General features: G+C 48.9%; 1 protein-coding gene and 1 pseudogene across 2 annotated transcripts in view; one reads left to right on the top strand and one right to left on the bottom strand.

Moving 5' to 3' along the window:
- The window catches only part of Pebp4 (phosphatidylethanolamine binding protein 4), a 219512-nt gene extending 195003 nt beyond the window's left edge, over positions 1 to 24509 (bottom strand). The window contains exons 1-3 of one of the 2 annotated variants that reach the window (NM_028560.4): positions 24335 to 24509; positions 17225 to 17433; positions 13162 to 13288 (exon numbers count right to left, since the gene is read on the bottom strand). In NM_028560.4, the coding sequence (NP_082836.2) occupies positions 13162 to 13288; positions 17225 to 17421 (324 nt within the window). In that variant the 5' untranslated portion in view covers positions 17422 to 17433; positions 24335 to 24509. Of the gene's footprint in view, positions 1 to 12955; positions 13289 to 17224; positions 17434 to 24334 lie in introns of those variants that run through there. The other variant, NM_028526.4, reaches the window with a different exon arrangement.
- Gm19017 (predicted gene, 19017) lies at positions 107 to 846 on the top strand (annotated as a pseudogene).
- Positions 24510 to 24701: the final 192 nt, after the last annotated feature.

Genomic DNA, 24701 nt, shown 5'->3' with positions numbered 1-24701 from the left:
ATCAGGAGAGGGACGGCATGGACCAGGAGAGGGACGGCATGGATCGGGACGGCATGGATCGGGAGAGGGACGGCATGGATCAGGAGAGGGACGGCATGGATCAGGAGAGGGACTGTATAGAGCATGCATACGTTCCAACATGATTGAGCAGACTCGAAGGAGAAAGAGAGAAAATGAGGCATCGCTCTACCCAAAGTTCATGCCCAAGGAGAAACAGAAGGATTGGAAGTTATTCAAACAGAAAAGGGAGAAAGAAGGTGTGGAGGAGACTGGTTCCTCGGTCTGCTTTGTTGGCGATGGTTTTTTCAAGAAACCTACCTATAGTAACCTATAGTAACCTATAGTAAGAACCTATAGTAACCTATAGTAAGAACCTATAGTAACCTATAGTAAGAACCTATAGTAACCTATAGTAAGAACCTATAGTAACCTATAGTAAGAACCTATAGTAACCTATAGTAAGAACCTATAGTAACCTATAGTAAGAACCTATAGTAACCTATAGTAAGAACCTATAGTAACCTATAGTAAGAACCTATAGTAACCTATAGTAAGAACCTATAGTAACCTATAGTAAGAACCTATAGTAACCAATGGGCCTACGTTTCAAAGAAGCCCATGCTACACATCCTGAGCTGAAAGCTACCTTTTGCCTGACAAAACTTGGTGTGAAAAAGAATCCAACATCCCCACTGTAAATGGCCCTGGGTGTGATCCCCAAAGGTACAGTTGTCGACGTGAATGTGAGCCAGTTGGGCCTTGTGACCCAAGGTTGGTTGGGGAATGTGTGCCCAAGTTACCAACCATCCTGAGAATGATGGGTGTGTAAGTATGGTCTTGCTGGTTTGACAGGGATTTCCTATAACTCACTCTAAATCATTACTGAAGACTACAAACTGTCGGGAAACTACCACTGCTGTGATCTTTCTGAATACCGCCAAGCAGCCTTACCAATGCACAGTCATCAGAAGTATTTATTAAACTGTAAAGAAAAATGGATGAATTGGAGATCTCTATTGAATCCCTCCTCTTGAAGTGTAGGGAACCCTGCGGAAGGTAGGTAGGAAGAATTGTAGGAGCCAGAAGGGTCAGGGAAGCCACAAGAACAGAGCCCACAGAATCAACTAGACATGAGCCATAGGGCTCACAGAGACTGGAGCGGCAATCTCGGAGCTGCGTGGGTCTGTGCTAGTTCCCCTGCATGTATGTTGTGATTGTTCAGCCTAGGATTTCTATCGGACTCCGAGCAGTAGGAGTAGGCGCTGTCTCTAACTCTTTTGACTGTTCTTGGGGCTCTTTTCTTTCTACTGGGTTGCCACCCCCAGCCCTGATAGGAGGGTTCTTGCCGAGTCTTATCCGTGTCTTGTTGTGCTGTGTTGAGTTGATATTTCTTTACTGACGGGAAAAGAAGGAAGAGAGGATCTGGGGGAGGCACTGGGAGAGAAAGAAGAAAAACTGCCCAGGTTTACGAAAGAAAGAAAGAAAGAAAGAAAGAAAGAAAGAAAGAAAGAAAGAAAGAAAGAAAGAGAGAGAGAAAGAGAGAGGGGGGAAGGGGGGAGGGAGGGAGGGAGGGAGGAAGGAAGGAAGGAAGGAAGGAAGGAAGGAAGGAAGGAAAAGGAAAGGAGAAGGAAAGAAAGAAAGTCAATCTTCACCAAATCACATCCATTCAACCAATCTGTATTAAGAGCCTGCTGTGTGGCAGAGATTGTTCTCCATCTGAGGGTACAGCATTGGGTTAAACAGATGAAGAGCCCTGCTCTCCCAGAGCATACAGTCTAGTTGTGGGGTCGTGGTAGCAGCAGAAAGACAAACTAGCAAACCCCAGAATTCTTGACGGACATTCATGTAGGCTGGAAGGTTGTGAATAGGATGAGAAACGGGGAAGGGGATAAGTGGACTCTACGAGGCCTCCCTGAGGAGGCGACCTTCAGGCAACCATCTAAAAGGGAGAGAGCCATTCGAAGAAGGTTGGAGAGGGTGGGGGTGTCAGAAGGTAGAGGTGGCTCTCTGGTGCAAAGGACCCCAGGAATACTGGGAAACCAGGTAAGTTAGGTGGGCAAAGTGCAGAGGAGCTGAGAGTAGAGAGGATGTGAGGAACAGGTCAGATGCCAGGGCATCTATCTGGCAGGCACTGGTAGCGACTGGGCACTTACTCAGGAAACTGAGGGGAAGCCTGACAAACTTTGGGCAAAGGCTTGGACTCATCTGACCCGCAGACTTAAGGGCGCCCTCTGATGGCCGAATTGAGAACAGGCTGAGCCTTGGGGACAAACAGTGGTGCTTGGTGGTAACTAGGTGAGAGGCTAGGTCCAGAGAGTGGTAGCCGCTGCCAAAGTAGGGACCCTGAGGAAAGGAGAGATAGCCAGCTTCTAGACCTTTCCATGGGGCTCTGGTAGCACAGTGGGAGAGACAGAGACACCCCTCCACTCCCCCAGTCCTGGGTTAAAACTGAGGATAAAACAGGTTTGGTAAGGGGTAAGGCGGGGACTGGATGCTTGATATGAAGGGCCCACAGGACATCTCAGTGGTCATATGAGTTGAGACAACTGGTATGTGGATAAGGCCACCCAAGAAAAAGAGGGACAACTAAGGAGAGGACAGAGAAATGAATGAGAGAGAGAGGATGGATCCTGGAAGCTACCTGTGTCTAGCAGGAGGGAGTCACCCACTGGGGAAAACAGTCCAGATGGGGCAGAGAAAGAATTCCACAGAGGACTGCCCTCTGGGTCCTAGCCTTGAAAGGGGGTACTCTTGGGACTCTAAGGGAGAACAGGGAATCTTAGAGGGCCAGGGAGTTTGCACAAGGTGGCAGAGCTCCAAGCAATGACACCAAGGTTTACATCTTCCGAGAGTCCCTGGTTTCTTATTCTCTAGGCTCAGATTCTAACTAAACCTCGGTAAACTGAGGCAGGCAGCTTTCACAGCTCCCAGTTTGCACTTAGGAAACCGCGAGCACTGTTTCAAAATCTTTGTGATCTGGGGTCGGCAGTGGGAGGTACCCTCGATGTTCTTCCCATCAGCAGTTTCCCCCGGGCTAATCATGAGTGAGGGGCGAACTGGGGACATTGAAAATGGAAAGCATTCGGCGGCTAGCTCTTTGCACTGTCGTAACAGAGGTGCAGTTTCACTCTGGACTGGTGAAAAGATAGACGCAGCGGGGCTTGGGACCTCAAGCGTCACACCAGAGCCACACGTTGGATTCTCTGTGCCTTCTTCATTCATGGATCCCGCTCCACCAACTAGGAGAAGCCTGTGTGTTCCTGCCCTGGTGGCCCCAGCCAAGCTTCCGGGCTTTGCGTTGTTTCGGGCACGATGACGGTCACCTCGCGCCCCCTGGTGGTAACTCTTTCAGTTACAGCCTCGGAGCGAACAGAAGGCCTCTGTTTACACAAGCAGGCTAGGGAACTGGAACCCCGAAGCACCTTCAGCACCTTCTCCTCCTTTGCCACATCCCACCCACACCGTCCTTTTGGGAGTCTGGGGGCCTTCATTCCCCTGAGCACGCATGGCCCAGTCCCTCTACATTCCCATAGCGGTAGAAAGAACACAGGCCTAGATACCCAAATGTCACTCTGCCCCTGCAGACCCAAAAAAGCAGCAAAGAATTGCAGGGTTCTCCACCTGTACGTATTGCAGGCCACCCGCACCACACCTGGCCTGCTCCACGCCCACCTGTCCCTTGGTTAAGACACGTGACATTTCTGGAATCGTCCTAGCCCGTACGCAAAGGGAAGTGATTGTTTCCTGTTCTGGCTTCTTCCCTGAACATGGGAAGCCATTTATTTGGGCACCTAGGCCTGTATTCTTTTCATTACTATGGGAAGGAACTGGGCCATGCAGGCTCAAGAAAGTAGTGTGGGATGTGGGGGCGAGGGAGGCACTCTTAGAGCAGGAGGTGGCAGTTGGGCCATGTGGAGCACCCTCCAGGTGGCCCTCTCCTCACCAGGAAGTGGCAACACTGGACATGAGCTTAGTTCTGGACCCTCTTAGTCTAGCTGAAACCTCTTCCGGTGCCTTGGTCTCCTAGAATCTACTCCTAATGCGCTCAGCACAGAGCCTGGCCCATGGAGGAGGGCCAGAAGATGTTTTCACATGACCGTCGGGGAACGGAAAGATAAGTGGAACAGAGAATGGCTTAGAAGCCAGGGTCTCAGAGCTTTGACCTCCATGTCACATGAAAGTAATGTCTCCCAGCTTGTGGTGAGACTTGGATAAGGCCTGGAGGCAGCAAAACCACGGGTATAAGGCTGTAGGTCAAGGTGTGCCCCTCCAACAGGCTCTGACATAGTTCAGGCTGACCTTGAACTCACGTAACTAAAGATGACTTGGAACTCATCCTTCTGCCTCCATCTCCTGAGTACTGGGATTATAAGTACACCAGCATGCTTGGTTTTATTCAGGGCTGGGGATCAGGCCCAGGGTTTTGTGTACGCTAGGCAAGAAATCTACCAACTGAGTTACACCCCCGGCCCACAGCCCACACTTGTCTTCTCTGGAAGGATCTGGGGAGACTCCCTCTGCCTCTCTAGGCCTCGAATTCCCTGCCATAGACAGAGCCCCACACCTGTCCCGCCTGTCTACGGGGACTGATGTGAGATAAGAAATGTGAAATTACAGCATGGCGGAGAACACACAGCAATGACTGTCATAACAGGGAAAGTGCTTTGAAAAATGGTGACGCTTACCCTGTTATTACCGAGGGACAAAGCTCCCAGTGGCCTGCACTCTGCTCCGTATCGCAGCATGGATCTCACCTCACCAGAGCTACCTGTGATTGTTTCTTCCCCAGGCATATAGACATCTCTACCCTGGATACATTTATATTAGAGAAACGGGAAAGAAAAAAAAGAGAGAGAGAGGATGTTGAAGTTGGTGCCAGGGGCAGAAGTGGGTGGTCCTCTGTTCACATCAAAGTCTTGGATAGAAATGTCCATTTAAAGGAAAAGCAATTCATGGGGGAAAAGCTGAGCCCAGGGCAGTTGGCCATTGGCTGGAGGAAGATATCAGGGGAGTTCAGATGACTGATGGCTGCAGAGGCGCTGCCAATCTGAAAAGGTTACATGGCAAATGATTCCAGCTACGTTACACTCTGGAACCAGCAAATTGGAAAGAGTGAAAGGATCGGCAGTTGCCAGGCATGTTAGGGGGAGGAGGGCTAAGCAGGGAGTATACAAAGTGTCCTTGTGGGCACTGAGCTTACCCTGTCTGGTTACTCTGTAACAGTGGCTACGTGTCATCACGGGGCCACAAAACCATAGCATGGTGGGTACAACACCAGCTCTAGGTGACATAGATGGATAGTGACAGCTGGGGGGAGGGGGACAGGGGGACATGGGGCAAGGGGACAGGGAGACAGGGGGGTCCTTTTGATTTTCTACTTTGCAGTATTGCAAATCTAAGACTGCTCTAAAGTGTAAAGTCTATTAAGAAACCATCCCCCCAGAACTGTGTTGCCTGCCTCGTTTGCAAAACAGAGGCCCTGAGACCCGTCCGGATGCCCACGATGCCCACGAGGCTGTGATTAGTGTCATGTGGACTGCATGATGTTCAACGGGCTCACCAAAGTGACGGTGTACACTGGTCCCTGCAGAGTGAGAGGAATCTTTAAAGTCAGAGTAACAGACAGCCATTCACACTGCACTGCCTGCTGTTACTGTCCCACCTCCGGCCCCTCTCCTTCCTTCCCCACCACACTGTGCAGGTGTGGATGATAGATGACATACTGTAGCTCTTAAAACAATCTGCAAGACTCCTTCTCAAGACTCCTCTTTGGACCCACTGCCTTCTCTCTCTGGTGAGCACAGACAACTCTCGGTGGCGTTGAAAATGCATGTGCTCGACCCTCTGAACAACAAAAGCTAAGACGCTAAGAAGCCTTTGCTGGTGCTCAAAAGACCACTGTGACCAGATCCTGTCCAGTGACAGACAGGCGGGCAGGTGGGTGGGTGGGTGGGCGGGTGGATACACACACACACACACACACACACACACACACACACACTCCTGCCTTTTTTTCTCGACCAGATGCAAGCCCACTGAACTCTCCTTGCAAGGTCCCATGTGCCCGTCCATGCAGCAGCCCACACAGCTGCTCAAAGAGACACTATTTGATCTGAAAACATCTGCAAGCACTTCCTCAACCCTTGACTGCGAACCTCAGCTGAGACCAGACATCAGATGGCCGTGTTCCTTGAGCAAGCATCAGCCAGCACTTGCAGTGGAGTCCCCTGGGGTTAGATTCAGGTCTGGCCAGAAGTTCTTCAAGCCCTAAAACACTGAGTTCATCAACAAGGAAGATGATGAGGGGGTGGGGGACGGAATAAAGAGAACTATGCAAAAGGTCAACCAAGGAGCTTACCTAAGCTGCCACGCTGGAAGAACACCTAAGTCACTTAGCATGCAATTTGTTTTATTTTAGTTTTTGTGACATGTTTGTTTCTTGAGGCTGGCCTCAGACTCAGCGTGAAGCTGAGGATGTACCCTGAGTTTGGCCGGGATGACAGGAATGTGCCATTACATCTCGTTTATAGGGAGCTCCTCTGTGGTTGGTTGTTATGCCCCCCATTCCACTTTCAGGGTTTAAGGAGCACCCAATAGCAGTGGTGGACATCTTTGCTATTCTGAGACATCTGGGCAGGGCAGGGGTCTGCTGTCTGTATCCCTTGCTCCTGAAACAGGAGTTACAGAAAGCAAATCCCCCATCAAGATTAGCTCCAATGGATGGATGGTGGGATAAACAGAGATGGGGATGGATATGTGGGGTGGGATGGAGGAATGAATGGCGGGTGTACATGGACAGACACGTGGATCGGTGAGTGAATGGTACCCAAGTCTACATATAAGCACTGGGTGATGTTCTCAGGGTAGATTTCAGAGACAAGATTATATATGAAAGATGAATGGGCCTGTCTGCTGTCTGGGGTTTCTTATTTCACCTGTCAGAATTTCTTGCCCCCCCCCCTTATCACCACCTGGCTCTGCTGTGTCCCCCAGGCACATGTGGCCTAGGTTGAAATGAGACACAGACAGGCTGGACCACTCAAGCTAAGAAGCCAGTGACACCTGAGCAGAGTCTCCTGGATGCATCTCTCAGTCTATGGCTGATGCTCTCTGCCCACCGGAGTTCAACTCTGCCTATCAGCACCCCTGCAACTACAGCCTCATCCTCGTGGGCTCCCATGTTTGGCCTCCAACCACACAGGCACCCCGAAGTCTCTACGAGGAGCTGTGCTTTTCTCCTAAATGCTTTGCCTTTCAGAAGACAAACTGCAAAGCACCTTACCCCTTCTTATAGTGACATCCAGTACTAATTGGTACCATGTATGAAGCTCTGGTTGGCTGCTAGTTAGCAAGTTAACGGTCATAGCTTCTCAGGTCTTCCCTAAAACATTGTTAGGTTCGGTGGTGGCCTTCCTGCTGGTGGTCCCCTCACCCTGTCATACATTTTCTTCTGCTCACAGGTTCTAGGCTGCTGTGATTCCCTCTCTTCTCTGGGGATGGAAGGGGACACAGGCATCATGATCTCTCCCCATGGCTATTGCCTCTCCCCTTCTCCTTTTCCTTCCTTCCCTCTCTTGCCACACCCGACAGCATGAGGATCCCTCATGGTCTGTGACCAAAAGCTCTTCCACGCATTTCTAGGATACAATCCCACATCGTTTCTATACCCTGGAGTTGGGGGTCTGCTGGCTGGATTCCAGCACACAGGCCCCCGCCCCAGGCTGTCAGCTTCTCCTCTGCTCCATTTCCTGGCCCTTTGGGAGTTCCTGCTTCTGGTGGTCCAGTCAGTTCCAAGGTTGATGGCGCCAGTTGAAAGCCCTCCTTGCTGACTGCCCCTCGATGTCTGTCTCTATCCATGCAAACATTTCCAACAGGACTGCCTGTGCTTCCTCTTTCTCCTCCAGTTTGGCATTGCCCTACCTATTTGCTCTGTCCTGTGAGATTAAAACACTCCTGAGTGTCCTTTTCTTTTAGCTGACTGTTATGAGTAACTAGCCTACTCCACAATGTCCGCTTCTCATTCTCTCCCTAGTGCCCTCATGAGGGTCACCAACGACTCCCTTGTGGTTGGGTCCAATGCTCGTTTTTCACCACCTATCTACCCTGACACCTCTGGCCAGCGCCCTCTAATCTTGCCATATCCTTTACCGGAGAGAGAGGTGTCTTCTATAGATTTCCCTGGACTTGGGCACTGAAGACCCCTTTCCAGGTGTCCAGCCCACCCAGTCTTTCTGTGTGACATCAACCAGACAAGACAGACAAGTGTGTCTGTCTGCAGCTGTCCCTGTTCCACACCCAAGGTCCTGGGACACTGAACAATAGAACTTGCTGGTGCCAGACGCTGTCTCTGGAGATCTAAGGAAGGCTTCTTTGTGTCTCCTGCTTGGTGAAGGTTCTCAGGATCAGTGGGCACGGATGCCGGCTGGGACTGTGCCCCAGGAGACCACATGGAGGCATGAATATAATCAATGCTGCCTCCATTCTCAAAGGGAATGTCGGGTATTCAGTCTCACTCAAACCCACATGCTCATCTCTCCCAGAAACCCAGGATTCCACCCACTCTACCTTTCCCCTGATCTCCCCCCCAGACAGGGCACCCCATGGATCCCACCACCCTGACATCTCTTACTCCACTGGCCCTGCATTCCTTCAGGTTCCCCTCCCCCACCCCCATCTGCTGCCACAGTGACCTTGCCCTTCCGAAGTTGCTCCCAGCCCTCAGCCTAAACAAGAGATAGTAGTGGCTTCAAGATAAGCCTTAGGGCCTTGCGGCCTCTCACATGTCACTTTCTCACCTGGCCATTCCCGCCATTGTCTGTCCCTCACTAGTCGTGGCCCACACCCACGTCCTTCTGCTTTGGGGCTACCTGCCTGCTTCCTCCACTTGTCCTGGAAGCTCTATGATGGGTGGCATCTTCTAGAGCTTACATGGCCCTGGATGTACAGAATGAGAGTCACCTTAGGTGGCTGACAACGCGGCTGGCCTCTGAGGTCACAGACCCTTGTGCAAATGTCTACAGTCGGCAGCCCCCTTAGGCATGTACAGGCTGCCCCCACTCTGCTAGGAAGGCCTACTTCCGGGCCCCATAAATCTGCCTGCCCCTTCCAAAAGAGGCCACTCTGCCAGAGATTATCTAGAGTTTCTGAAGCCCTGTATGAACTCTTCTGTGCCTGTCGCAGGCTCCTTAGTTTCACTCAGCGTGTAAAGAGAAGGCTGGGGAAGGCCTGGGAGATCTGAGAGCCCTGAAGGCAGTCCGTGGCTGCCTGCAAAGGTGCCTGTCTCCAGATTGTTAGGCCCTAAGAAAGCTGTCTCCACAGTGTGGGCAAGGGGGTGGTCCCTAGGGCAATGGCAACACAGACGTGCTCCTACAGACAGGGGTGGCAGTGGTGCGCACGCGCGCGCGCGCGCGGGGTGGGGGGTGCCTGAGCAGCTCTGGAGAACTTTCAAGGTCCCTTGCTTTCAGGATCCTGATTGGCAACCTAAGGGACAGCGGGACAGAGCACTGTGGCTTTTGTTCCGTTCCTCAAGCGCAGTGCACAGTCCCCACTTAAGGGCAATTTGTTCCTTTCAAAAGGATTCCAGCTGGTTACATTTAAGGAGAAGAATAAGGCTTCAGTCAGGATGCTTCTCAGGGCTTTTCAGTTTTCCTTGGCTGGAGAACGGGATACATTTTCAAATGTCGAGTCACTTAATGTTTGTCGGAAAGAACCACCAGGGGAGGGGACCCAGGGGAAGAAAAGTTCCCCTCCCCAACCAGCCTGCTCTTGGCTCTCAGCTCTCCAGTCACAGATGGCATGGGACGCATCCTCTTTCCTAAATTCCTTTGCCTCTTTGAGGACCTCTGGCTTTCTCCCCATTCCTTCCTACTACCTCTCCCTCCCACTCCCAGCCACCTTCACCTGGTCAGAGAATAAGACCCTGGTCTCAGAAGTTTTTCTTCAGTGCCAAGGACACCAAACAGCTTAATGGGTGAGCAGCGGGGCTTACTGTTCGTAGCTTAGGCACCAGGAAACGTTTTTCTGCATGCCATTTGTTTTCATTCATCCATCCATCTATCCACCCACTCACTCGCCAATCCATTCTTCCACACACCCATCCATCCATCCATCCATCCATCCATCCATCCATCCTTCTACTTACTCAACTCTCTGTCCATCTATATATCTATCCATACACTTACATCTCCATCCATCCATTTATCCACCCACTTATCCATTTGGCTTCCCATCCATTTATCTACCCATTCATCTATCCATCTGTCCATTCACCTATTCACCATTCATTGATTGATCCGTCCATCTGCCCATCTGCGTCCATCCGCTCTCGTCAATCACTCCCTTCTTACCCAGCCAGCCAGCACAGGGGTCTGCCGTGCCAATGGGGGACCGCAAGCGATTCAGTGTTTACAAGGTGGTCGCTGTGCTACAAGATATGAATGAGCGACAGAAGGAGTGCAAATGCTCTGTTGATGACATCAGGGATACTTAGAGAGCTTGGAGCAAGACATCAGCAAGAATGGAAAGTAAAGTTCAGAGCCAGTAGTCAGGGAAGGCTTCCTGGAGGTGGAAGCAAAGCTCAAAGATGGGAGAAGCCTGTGCAGTGGTATGGAAAGGCAGGTACTCCCCACCCCCACCCCACCCCACCCCCGAGATGGGGCAACAGAGGCCTGCCCCATACTTCTGCCAAGGCTTCAGGGCTTGCTTGGCAGGGTGGGGGGTGGGCAAGTCCCCTGACAGTTGAGCAACGCTGGTCACTTAAATTTGGAAATGAGGTGGTATTTCCGCTAAGCCGTGTGCCAACTCTTACCATTTCCCATCAACCCTGGGGACTCTGAGGCAATAACTTCCTCCTCTAGCTGAAGAATCGAGCCCTTCTTACCCACGCCTGGCTTTCTAGGTACCTTGTTCCAATATGGCACCTCTTCCTCTCTGCCTCCACCTGTTCCGCTACAGCTGCCTCTTCCCTGAAACTCTTCAAGGGAGCTCCGGCAGACTGCCACCTTCTTTAAGGACAGTCCCTCTGTCCTCCCCACCCTCCTTTCCGTCTTCACCAGAGGAGCTTGCTTTCAGCATCCCCTCCCTCAAATCCCCCTCAGAGCCCTTGGGAGTGATTGGCCTCCAGAGCCCAGGGTTCTAGTGTTGAGCCTAGCACTGCCACCACCCAGCTCAGCACCGCTAGGTCTTTACACACATCAGAACAACCCTTGCTTCCCCCCCACCCCACCCCACCCCCGGACCGCAGCCCCTCTCCCTGCTTCTTCTCACAAGCAGCTCCTGACATTCCATTGGGGATCTAGCAGAGAGAATGGAAGCCATTGTTTGGTCTGGGCACTAGCAACACCATCCAGCAAGGATCCTGGTACTTACCACTAACCCCTTTACAAAAGCAAATGCTTTGTTCACAGGTCTGATGACAGAATTGAATGGACCCACAGCATAAATAGGGCCCAGCATCAAGTGCCACACAGTGCAAGCTTCTCAGTACCCCTGGCTTTACCTTCCCCTGAGTCTTACATTTTTCAGAAAGCATTAGATCTGTGCTAGCACAAAACTCCTATTTCTTTCTGCCCTCTGCTTCCACCAAACCTTCCTTGGTGAGTCTTGATTCTCCTTGGTAGCGTTAAGCCTCTTTTCTCTCACTTCTACCCTTCACCTGCAGGCTGAGACAATAGATTTCTGGACGAGGCAGACCCCTCCCCCCCCCCACACACACACACACACTTCTCTCTTCTGCATGCATGCTCCAGGACATCAGTGTAAACTCAGTGAAACCAGACTCAGAACTGGTCTCCAGTTCCTCCCTCCAGGGGAGGTCAGGAACTTGGCAGTCTACAGCTCCACCTAGTGGGCCCCTGCAGCAATAGCAACACAGAGCTGGCGACTCCCCAGGGATTGATGAACTAATAAATTTTGGTGAAGACAAAGGTCTCACCCTACAGGGCTATGCTGGGTTTCCATAGAATACGTTGGGCCGGGGTGGGAGTGGGGTGGGGCTGGAGTCTTGCCCAGTGTAGCAGCAGTAGCTGTCCTTTCTCTGTTCCTCTTGACTCTGTTCCTAGGCATGACATTGGCTGAGGTCTTCAGCGAGGAGGGAGAGTGGGGGAGGGGGTATTGCTGCTCAGTGTCCTGGAGGGAAGACTGCCCACTGGAAAGGTGTGTAGTGTCACAGTTGTACCCCAGGTAAGCCAGCACAGCTTTGTATATCAGCCGCATCAACTGGGAGGCGTCACATTTGATCTCCAGTAGTGAAAGCACTTGGAGGGAGACAGACAAGCCAGACCCACCCTCATGAGCAACCCTGGTGATGCTGCTTCCCTGGCTACCTGTTTTGCCAGGTCTGATCTGCCTGATCAGGGTGGGTGGCACGGGGCCTCTGGGGCCGCACTGGGGAGGAGAAAGAACCCTGTAGTCCCTTCCTGCCCTATTGCACAGAAGGGTCAGCACCTTCTGTCTACCCACACTTGTGACTTGCCATGTCATTTCTGGACACTGGTACCCCAGCCTCAGCCACTGATGCCTTGTGGGCTCTGTCTGGGCCAGGAGACAACAAGAGGAAAACAACAACCAGAAGGATGAAATCGGAAACTTCCCCTCTTTCCCGTTTGCATGGTCTGTCCCTAAGCTTTCTGAACCTTCGAGCCCAAGGAAGTTTCCAGAACAGGTATCAAAGTTATTTTCCAGGAAAAGAAGTAGTCACAGTTCCCAAAAGACTCTGGTGTCCTGTTTTAGATGATTTCAAACACCAGAAGGACACATTGCATACTTCAAGAATCCAGAGCTTTCAGCCATGAGTCCACCGTAGGAAAGACACAACCTCCAAGCCAGTGGTTCTCAACCTGTGGGTCACGTCCCCTTTGGGGGCTTGTCAAATGACCTTTTCACGGGGGTCACCTAAGACCATCTGCATATCCGATGTTTACATTATGATTCATAGCTATAGTAAAGATTACAGTTATGAAGTAGCAACAAAAAGTAATTTTATGGTTGGGAGTCACCACCACATGAGGAACTATATAAAGGATTAGGATTAGGGAGGTTGACCACCACTCCAGGCAATAGCTGCCTGACTCCTGCAAACCTGGCCCTCCAAGTTCCCAAGAAAAGTGAACTAAAGGCAAGTCAGGGCCCCACGTTCTCCTTCAGCCAACCCAGTTCACTCACATCCAAAGCCGTGTGGAACTTGACTATCGGCGCCTGCCAGGCCGTGATCTTCTGTCTGTATAGATTGCACTTAGGAACAATTTTACAGCTGATGTTCCCCATCTCCATGTAGAAAACTTCTAGGTTCCTACGGAGAGAGGGGCAGTCACGTCATGTCAGGGTTTCAGCGAATCCCGGGGTTCACAAGGCTACTGCAGTCCAGCACCACTGAGCATGCAGAGTTGAGAGGAGTTAAATTCTAAACCTGACAACCAACCAGCTGTGTGACCCCAGAGCTGTGGGACTGAGACCCGATGCTTTTGTCCCAGGGTCTACTTGCCTGAGACAGGGACAGTGTCTACCTCATGTGGTTGGTGTGAGGACACAGCACTGGTCAGTGGGTAGAGCAAAGCCTAGCATGCTATGAGTTGTCATCCTTAGTATGCCAAAGATCGACTCACTCTCAGATGTGTGAATCCCTCAAGAAAGTGGTATGATGTCTGCATTCACACACACACACACACACACACACACACACACACACACACACACACACACATGTCTTTCTGTGTAGTCAGCTCATTTCTGTAGTGTTTATGATGCATACAGCAAAATTGCTGTGTGGTAGTACCCTTTAGGAAGTGTAAACAAAGAGCTGTACTTGCCCAATACTGAAGCAATGTGTGTGTGCAAGTGTATGCATATATATAGTGTGTGTGTATATGTGCAATTGTATGCACATACATAAATATATACACATATACAAGTACACATATACTATGTGTGTACTTGGGTGTATATCTACATATGTGTCTATACATGTGTATATGTGTTTATGTGTATGCATGTGTATGTGCATACATATCCCTATGTATGCATGTGTATATGCATATACACATGTGTGGTACCCAGAGTCTTGTACATACTGGGAAAGCACTCTATCACTGAGCTACACTCCCATATTCTCTGCCATTTTTTTTTTCCTTTTTTCTTTTTGAGACAGGGACTTCCTATACAGCCCAGGCTGCTCTTGGTCTCTTGTGTTCATATACCTGCTGATATAGGAAGCTGTGTGGGTTGAGCTGTGCAATTGTGACAGTGTACCTTCTAAGTGTTTGGCTTACGAAACGTGTGAGTGGGCCTGATTCAGAGGTGGTCCCTTGGCCCAAACATTTCCAACTCAGGACTGGCTGAACCCACAGATGTGGAACCTGCCAATGGAGTAGAAAATTGACTGAATTGGGCCTATGAGGACACCGTGCCTGAGCTTGTCAGAATATTCTTATTACACAGAGACCAGGGCTTGTGTTTCCCAGCCTTTCCCGGTACCCCAACACAGCTGAGCTAGCCCCTAAATAGACAATGGCTATTTACACCACCATGCCCTGCTGGCGTTATACCTGAAGGACACCCAGGGAGAATGTAATTTGAGGATCATATCTTCAGGAGTGTTCCTGTAGGAGTTGAGAGGAGGCCAAGGGTAGCCTCCTAGCGAGACCCACATGGCCTTTTTCCAGCCCCTGCTCCTCAGTGCTTTCAGTAGCTCCAGGATCAAATTTGGAGAGAGGCAGTTGGGTCCAGAGCAGCTGGTAAACCACACATGGTGTGCTTTGGTGGGTGGGCACCCCCACCACCTAGACTTGGTCTCTGTCCTTCCAGAGAGTGGAAGGAGCAGTATGAATTGTCCAAATCAACACTGCAGGAGTATTAGTTGTTTCTCTTAACTTTTTGCACGTGTGCAACACTCTTTTGGGGTGACAAAGTTTGGGCAGTTTCGAAGACATCTTTGGGAATAGATTTTTCTTTCTTTTTTTATTTTGTTTGTTTGTTTTGTTTTGGGGGTTTTTTGTTTGTTTGTTTGTTTTGTTTTGTTTGGGTTTTTTTGGTTTTGAAACCGGGTTTCTCTGTGTAGTCCTGGCTGTCTTGGAATTCACTCTGTAGACCAGGCTAGCCTCAAACTCACAGAGATAAGCTTGCCTCTGCCCACTGAGTTCTGGGATTAAAGGCATGCGCCACCACCACCAGGCAGGGATGGGTTTTCTTTTTCATTTCTATGCACAGCAGCACTCTAAAGACTATTCGGCTTACTTCTGCCTCTACAACTGTTCATTGCAGCTAGCAAGATAGAGGGGGATCTCTCAGACAAAAGAGAGACAGTCTGCATGTGGCAGGCACTCGGGGAAACTGAGGGTCAGAAGGAGGTCAACTGAAGACAGAGGGGCCTCCCCACCCCATAGTAGGTCTCCCCCTGCTCATCCTGGTGGAGCTAAAAGGGTTAAACAATTGATGTCAGCGACCTTGTTTGGTGAATGGGCTGGGCTGGGGCGGGGGGGGGGGGGGCGCAGAGAAACTGCTTGACAGGGCCTGACAGGGCTCTGGGGAGTTAGTTCTATGCTCTTGTTGCCTTCCATGACAAGGCGTATGGGTGGGTAGCAAGGTATTTATAAACTTACACACCCGTAAAAATGTTGTCCTTTAATAAGAGAGAACTTGCCATTGTCTTGGGCAGTTCCTTAAGCAAAGTTGGGGGGGAGGGGATGGGCTGAGGTTAAGGAAGAGCCCTGAGCCTGGAGGTAAGGGGATGGGGTGCTCTGAAGGGCTGACATCCTTGCTGCGGCTTTGGGAGATGCTCCCATGGGGGGGGAGGTCCCCCTAGGACTTTCTGTGCACACTGGCTGCAGTCATGGAGGGCACCAAAGACAGTCAGATGGATAATCACAGCTCTACCACACTGCTGAGATTGAGCCTAGGTTCTGCCAAATGTAGGTAAGACCTTGCCCTCCCACCCCAAAAAATTTCCTTAGTGATATTTTATCTCCACACGAAGCAGAAGTAACATTTCTCCCTTATGGATTCCTGCCTCTGAGTACTAAGTCCAACATTCCAGAACCCCCTGCCAGACTCCACAAGAGGGACAGGCTCCCTGGTCGAGGCTAGAAGCTAAGTTAAGCAGGACTCCTCAGGAGAGAACCAGCACAGGGGTACTGCTCTGTCCTTGGGGTGGACACGTCCATGCTGTGTCTTCATTTCCAAGGCCACCTGTCACAAAGGCCTTGTGGCTTGAATGAGAAATGTCCCCAAGATATGGGATCTTGCGTTTGAGCACGTGGTCCCTAGCTGGCGTTACTGTCTAGAAAATGTCCTGGTTTCCTCTCGGTTACTGCGCTAAAGCACCGGCCAGACCAGCTTGGGAGAGAACAGGATTTATTTCATCCTAATACTTGGCGCTCCATCATGGAGGAATCCGAGGCAGGAACCTGGAGGCAGAGACTGGAGCAGAATCCAAGGAGGAATGCTGCGTACTGGCTTGTGTTTTCCAAGGTTTTCTCAGCTTGCCTTCTTATAAGACTCGCAGGACCATCTGCCTAGGGGTGGCGTTATCCACAGTAAGCATGCCTGGCTCTCCCACACCTATGGTTACTCAGATAAATGCCCACAGGCCGGTACGATGGAGGCAATTCCTCAACTGGCATTTCTTCCATGGTGATTCTATTTTGCCTCAAGTTTTCCTCAGTCACCAACTTGGCAGGGGGGAGTGGGGGTGGCAGAAAAGTGACAAGGAAAAGGGGAAGCTCAGGGTGGCCCACGAGACTGGCAAAGTGAAGACCCGGGTTTCTAACCTATATACAATGAGGCGAGTGCAGAATTCCAGGGCCTGCAGCTGGTGACCACCCTGCATGAGGGGAACTTGTGCCTCCCGAAGGAATGCAGGTAGTTCAGCTCCAGTTGGGACCATAATCCCTTGAGGGCTCCCTGGCAAAACACACACAGGCCTACTATTGACAAATAAACTCTGACTCTGAGTACTTCTTTCTTCTGCTTCCCCCACCCTGCCTCCCCCCCCCCCACCCCACCCCCGTTCACATGCAGCTTGGTCTCAGAAGTCCCAGGGAGGGGGATTTCTGGTGGGTTTGGATGACTAGGCTGTAAATCTATCCAGTCTTCCACTCAGCACTCGCTCCGTTGAGTCGGTCTCCAGACTTTATGCCCACTCTCACAAAAGCTGGCTAAGCCACGGGGACCACTGAATTCTAGATTCACACTCCAGGAGGCCACCCCGTCCCACCCTACCTGCTCTGCTCACCTGCATAGTGAAACATCTTCTTTTGGCAGTGGTGGGAGAAAACATCCTCGTCCGCTGCCTCCAGGTTTCCCTCCTCCAGGTTTCTCTCCTCCAGGTTTCCCTTCTTCAATGGACTCAGCTGTCAATGAGAGGCCCACCCACAGGCCGGCTGCAAGGAGGCTCAAGCAAAGTGCTGCTGCGACCAGCTTCATTGTCATAGTTCTTGGCAACTAAAAGGAATAACAGAGCAAAACAAACAAACAAACAAAAAAAAACCTGAAGTGATTCTGTGACCCTGGGCCGGGGACTCCAGGGATCCTCCTGGTAGCCAGAGCTCTGTCTGATAAGCACAGCAGAAGGGTGCCAGCAATCTGGGCTCCAGCCATTGGTCTGCTACCCCGCTGTCTGTACTTTGGGAGGACTTGGACCTGCTCCGAGCTGGACTCTGTTTACTGTTCTGGCCGAGGTCCCTCCCTAGCAGGACATAACTCCAGTTGTTACTCCTCAGGCTGCTAGGTCTGAAGAAAAGTGTGTGACAAAAAAAAATGCTTGACAAGTAAGTTGAGGGCCCAAACCTTGGGCTTCAGAGCTGACTCCAAGCTGGAGAGGGCTCTGGGTTTAACAGTTCTACATATCCTTCAACTGTTCTGTTTTGTCTCCAGCTTCTCTGCTACCTGTGTCCATAGCCTCTGAGCCACCAGAACGTCGAGATGGTTGGACGGAGCGACCCTACGACCCTATGTAATAGGGGCTGCTAAGCAGGATGGGGCCTTTACCAGAGAGCTGCTCTAAAATGCTACCTGGGGACACACCTGGCTGTACCTGGCAGTGTGCTGAGCTCAGCATCTCGAGAAATGGGCAGGATAAAGTGCAAAGGTGAGCAGGAAGAGTCTGTCCAAATTTGCGCAGGGAATAAAGGTCCCTGGGCTGAAACACTGCTCCTCCTCCTCAGAGCTCAAAGTAGCCCCACTGAGGTAGGGAACTCGGATGGATTGGAGTCTGAGACAGAGGCTGGATAGGTGTGATCCACTCTGTTGATATGGGGGTGGGGGGCGTTGTGCTCCCACCCTCTAGTAACTGACAGGCCGATAGGAGGGACTTTTCCTCACTGAGCTACATCGTGTCCCCCTCACTAGAGCAAGTCAAAAGCCCCCTGATACCCTCAACCCTCACTTGATGGCTGATTCTGAGAGGAACTCTTTTTTTCTGCTTCTGCTTCCAGGACCCTAAACTCTAGCAGGGAAGCTTCCCTTTTGGCCCCACAAACTTAGATGAATTTTTAAGTCTCACACTCAGAAGCATGACAGACACGTGTGACTCTCCACCCTGAGAACTTACTGTCAGGACCACTTGAACAAGGAAAGGAAGTGTCGGTCACTGAAAAGGGAGAGGGTCTTACAGTAAGTGTTCATTTGGGGTAAGCTCCCAAGCTCCACTCCCTAGATGCATCAATCCACCCACCCCTCAACTATCTATCTATCTATCTATCTATCTATCTATCTATCTATCATCCATCTACCCAACCACCCATTCAACTATCTATCACCCATTCATCCATCTATCCACTCATTCAACTGTCTATCTCTATCTATCCACTTACACATGCATTCATCCACCCATTTACCCACCCATCCATCCATCCATCCCTCTACCTAGTAGTTACGTGCCAGGTTAAGGCATGTGGGCCAATTGTTGTGCCTGTTTTCACAAAGCTTATTACAGGTCATCCAGAGCCAGAGGATGGCATTGCCTAGGGGAGATGGCAGCTGGATTCCTGGCACCCTTTCTCAAACTGGAGAGGACAGAATAAACTTTACTTTCTTTAACCAACTGGAGATAGACCCACAAGACTGTCATCTAACTCAAGTCTCAACTGAGGAAAAAGACACAACCGGGACTTTGGACCCGCGGATACCTGGGACAAAGATGACAGATTGAAATATAGCTCAGAAGGAGCATCTGGGGATGAGCTGCTTTGGAAATGAAGATATTCAAAAGCATCTGTGTATCGAAGAGTCGAGAAATCCACATTCGAGTCCATATGTGACACCTGCTTTCCTGTAGCCTTATCCCTAGGCTCAGATCAAGTCCCAAGGCCGGGCAGGAGTGACAGCCTGGAGACGGGAGAGAGCTCCCAATTTGGGTGAGCCAGGCACTTTGATCATTCAGTCTTCGTGTGTCAAGCTTTTGAAATAGAAACTGGGCATCATCACGCACTCCTAAGATAAACTGAGAGAGACCTAGCCTGGGACACGTATTTTAAACAACTGAAAAAAAACCAAAGACAAGAGAAACCCTTGAAAGAAGCAGGGAAAAAATATAACTCGTTCTGTACAGAATCCACAGTAATTGTTGCCAGCCAACTCCTCATGAGGAATCTGGTAGGCCAGTCAGAAATGGGGTAGTGTATTTCCAGTGTTAAAACAAGCAACGAATGAACAAACCAACAGGCAACTAAGAATTCTGTAATGCAGTAAGACTGTGCTCCAAGTGGGAGGGAGGAATGAGTCATGTAGCTAGGTAAACAGATTGGGGGGGGGGAGACGGAGGGGGGATTCTTTATCAGCGGAACTGTATTGCAAGAGATGTGAACCAAATGTTCAGGTAGAAATTAAAAAAGAAAAAGGTAAATTAGATGAAAAATAGATATGATGCTACCCATCAGAGGCAGAAATAAATAAAAAATAAAAGCCTGTTACTTCCATATTAGTGTGAAACTTCCCTTTTAAATACAAGCTTTAAAGACAGTAAATACGAGCGAGGCATCATGAATCTCTATCAGCAGGTAAGTCATCACATCAGCAACAGTAAGAAATGGAGGACCACACAGGGCTTCACAGAAACATGTTTGTATACGGAATAGAAGTTATACCGCACATATTCAAGTTGGATGGTGATGGCTTGTAAAAGTCTTATGTAATCCACATGATAACCATAAAGTCAATCTGTACAATACACACAAAAGGAGACTAGAAGTCAATCAAGTGCTTCGCCTCAAAAATGAAGCCAACTGGCCACATGGAAGAGCGGAAATGGGGTAGGGAAAGCTAAAAACAAATTTGTAACAATGGCCAAGCAAGTCATCGACTATCAGTAACTACTTTAAATCTAAATTGCCCAAGTTTCCCAGTCAAAACCCTCAGGGAAAAAAAAATTGTTACAGATGGGCAGGTTAAAGAGAACATGAGAACACGATTTTACTCTAGTGTGATGATACACTACCTTGAAAGAGGCAGACCGATCTTTGTGAGTTCAAAGCCATTCCGGTCTACATGGCCTGTCCAGGTCAGCCAGAGATACACAGTGAGACCATGTTTCCAAACAAATAACTGCCACAGCCCTCACATGGCAGCTAACAACTGACTGCGATTCCAGTTACAGATGATCCAGTGCCCTCTCTATTTCTGCACAAACCCTGCGTGCACGTGGTGTACAGACATACACTCAGATAAAATAGCCACACACATGAAGAGTCGATTCACCAAGAAGATTGCTATCATCAGGCTGCGTTTGGGTGTTAGAAGCTCGGTTTCTGTTGTGACTATGTGGGAAACTAAGAAATGCAGAACCTGGGCTGAAGAGATGGCTCAGTGGTTAAGGGCACTCGTTGTTTCCAAAGACCCAGTTTTGATCTCCAGCACCCACACAGAGACTTTCCACCTCCTCAGACACCAAGAATATATATATGGTGCACAGAGGCAGACAAGTGTAAAAACTGAAGAAAGAAAGAAAAAAAGAAAGAAAGAAAGAAAGAAAGAAAGAAAGAAAGAAAGAAAGAAAGAAAGAAAGAAAGAAAGAAAGGGAGGAAGGGAGGGAGGGAGAGAGAAAGGGAGAGAGGGAGGGAAGGGAGGATGAGGGAGAGAAGGAGGGAGGGGGAAGGAGGGGGAAAGGGAAGGAGGGAGAGAGGGGGAAGGAGGAAGGAGGAAGGGAGAGGAAGAAAAGGAGCGAGGAGGGAGGGAGAGAGAGAGAGAGAGAGAGAGAGAGAGAGAGAGAGAGAGAGAGAGAGAGAGAGAGAGGTGGAACCATAGTTTAGCATGGCGGTACTTGTCTATAATCTCAGTACATGGTAGGAATTGAGGCAGGAAGATTGCTGGGACTGCAATAATGTGTTCTAGACCTGCCCAGGTTACATATAGGGACCCTTTCTCAAGAAACGTTGAAACAACAGGAAAAACAAAACAAACAAACAAAAAAACACCAAGGAAAGCCAAGATGGAAGAAACTAATAAAAAGTGCTTTAGTGACTAAGGGCCCCAATCCTGGGAAGGAGCTAGTGGTCCCTATTATAAATGAGCAAGCCTGAGAGGCCACCCTCCGGCTTCTTGCTTTAGATAATCTCTAAGTCTTGCATTGGTGTCATGTGATGCAGGCAGGGGGTTGTTAGTACCATGCTCTTGCACCCACAAAACTACAAGCTGACTGAACCCCATTTCTTTATAAAGTAACCACCCTTGGGTATTTTATGTTAGCAACAGACAACACACTAATACAAAGATATAACAATTATAAATATATATCCACCAAGCATCAGTGATCCAAACAATGTGCAGTTTGCAAACACTGACAGATTTAAATAGAGAAATGAATAACTTGATGCAAATAACAGTTGGAGAACTCAATAGTATACTTTAAATTTTTTAAATTTTATGTATTTATTGTGTGGGGGGGGGTGCACAGACCATGGTATACGTGTAGAAATTAAAGGACAATTTATGGGAGTTATTTCCTTTTGCCTCACAGGTCCTGAAATTGAACCCTGATCATCAGGCTTGGCTCTGCAGCAAGTGTCTTTGCGTATTGGGCCATTCCAATAAAGACATAGAGGATCTGAACAATACTATAAACCAATGGAATGCATCAAGATAAACCTAACAGGCCACTCAACAAAAGGATAATGACCAACGGCAAGTCTTAATGGCTATAAATTGTGGATATCATACAGCATGTGTTTTGGGTTCTGTGGAGTGAGACTAGAAAATAACATGATCATAGATGGAGATGTCAGTACTCTCCTGAAAGGGCTCAGTGGGTAAAGGTGCTTGCTGCAAGTCTGAAGAAGAAAATAATGGAAATGTCACAAACAGGTTGAAATTAAATAGTATATATTGTTGGCAATGCTGGAAATCAAACCCAGGGTCTCATGCATGCAAGGAAGTCATCTATCACCAAAGGACACCCCTAGTCCATCAACAGTACATCAGTAAACCGACAAAGAAGAGATTGTTAGAGAACTCAGAGAATAACCAGAGAGAAATGAAATCAAAATACAATATACCAAGGTCGACGGGATACAGAGAAAGCTGGAAGTGATCTCAGATCACTGTAAACAGAAACTTTAATAAGACAGTGAGTGTGGTGTTGTGGTGCATATCTTTAATCTCAGCACAGGCAGAGCAAGCAGAGGCAGGTGAATCTCTGAGTTCAAGAGCAGCCTGGTCTACAAAGAAACTTGAGAGAGAGAGAGAGAGAGAGAGAGAGAGAGAGAGAGAGAGAGAGAGAGAGAGAGAGGAGGAGGAGGAGGAGGAGGAGGAGGAGGAGGAGGAGGAGGAGGAGAAGGAGAAGGAGAAGAAGAAGAAGAAGAAGAAGAAGAAGAAGAAGAAGAAGAAGAAGAAGAAGAAGAAGAAGAAGAAGAAGAAGAAGATAAGAAGAAACAGAAGAGAAGGAAAGGAAAAGAAAAGAAAGAAAACAAAACAGTGAAGGAACTGAAAAGAGGGCACCATAGTTAAAAACACATAATGGAGCCAGGCGTGGTGGCGCACACTTTTAATCCCAGTACTTTTGGGAGGCAGAGGCAGGCGGATTTCTGAGTTTGAGGCCAGCCTGGTCTACAGAGTGAGTTCCAAAACAGCCAGGGCTATACAGAGAAACCCTGTCTCGAAAAAAACAAAATAGTAGTATTAATTATTTATTATTATTATTATTAATAAAAACACATAATGGTCTTCCAAAATGTTGGGCAGCTCACAACCACCTGTAATTCTAGCTCTAGGTTAATATCTGGTGCATACACACACACACACACACATTCACATAAATATTTTTTAAAAGCAAGAAATGCTTACATCAGAGAAGAAACTGAGGGCTGCATGTGGTGTGCACACCTTTAATCCCAGTACACAGGAGGCAGAGACAAGTATATCTCTGTGAGTTCAAGGTTAGCCTGGTCTACATAAAGAGTTCAAGCCTTGGTATGTACTATGGTCTAATGATTTCCAATAAAGATATTAAGAACACAAAACAGATACCACCATCTCAACACATGGGGATTGCTAGCCCCATGCCAAAGAGCATACCATACACAAAAAACTTGAGTCACAGTGAGTCACAGTTTTAAATCTAAGAACAAGTATATAACTCGGAAGAAAACACAAGTGGAAACTGCCATAGAATTGTCATGGATTTGGCAATGACATGTCATTTTTTTTTAATGCCAAAAAGCACAAGGACAAGAAGCAAAAGAGACAAGCTGGACTTCAACAAAATTGGATCTCACTTTCTCCTTCCAAGGAGAGCCTCAATCCATGAGTCCCCATATTCCCAAGTGCGGGAGGAGACAGGGTCATTTTTGTTGGTGTTGTTTTGTTTGTTTTGTTTTATTTTCCCATTTCACGGAAGGAGTGAGGAGGCCGCAAAAGAAGGAGATGTGGGCCTGGAGAAATGGCTCAACAGTTCTGAGTGCTCGCTGCTCTGGCAGAGGATGGACTTTCCAGCACCCACAATGCCTGTGACACTGGCCTCTGTGGATGCCTGCATATATGTGACGTACACACGCATACACATCAATTAAAATAAAAATATTTTAAGGAAGGAAACATGCTAAGAGACTGTCAGATTAAGCCCGGCTGAGGCCACTTGTGCTCTTCGCCTCAGCAATGGAAACATTCCAGCGCCCTTTCTAGAGACGATTAGAGATGTGTTTGTGCTCAGAGACAAGCACTTAGAAATGCTGCAAATGATGTATTCAAGTCACATGAAATTGGAGGGTTAGAAAATGCTATCCTTGACACTAATTTCTGTCAAGTTTCTGCATCTCAGTCTCTCCGGGTTTTTTTTTACTCTCTGGCTGGTGAAAAGTCCCTATGTCACATCAGGAGCCAAAAGTGCTTTTGCTTTTTTTTTTTTTTCACTTACCAGGTTTACATTAGATTCTCTACCGTTGTTCTCTCCTGGGGAATCTTGATCCGTTTTGAAGCTGGCAGGGGTCCCTTCGGGGTACCCTCACAGTATTTGTCTAATGGGATGAAGGTTAACTGCTATTGAGGACCTATATAATTCTTAGAGAATGTTTGCAGAGGGAGCACAGGACAGGGGAAGCAGTTGGCTGTTGGGGAGGCAGTTGGAGAAAGTTCTAGAGAAGTTCCAAGGAAGTGCTTTTAGTTTCAAAGGGAGAGGACAGGGAAAGAGTGGAGGGAGAGGCTGCGTCCTCCCAAGGATTCTAAGGCTGAGAGTGGGAACCTCAGGAACAATTCTTTCTCCATTCCTCTTCTTTTTCAAGGGA

Source organism: Mus musculus, chromosome 14, assembly GCF_000001635.26.
Source record: "Mus musculus strain C57BL/6J chromosome 14, GRCm38.p6 C57BL/6J".
Lineage (NCBI taxonomy): Eukaryota > Metazoa > Chordata > Mammalia > Rodentia > Muridae > Mus > Mus musculus.
The sequence above is the reverse complement of the archived record's forward strand: the minus strand, read 5'-3'. Positions and strand labels throughout refer to the sequence as shown.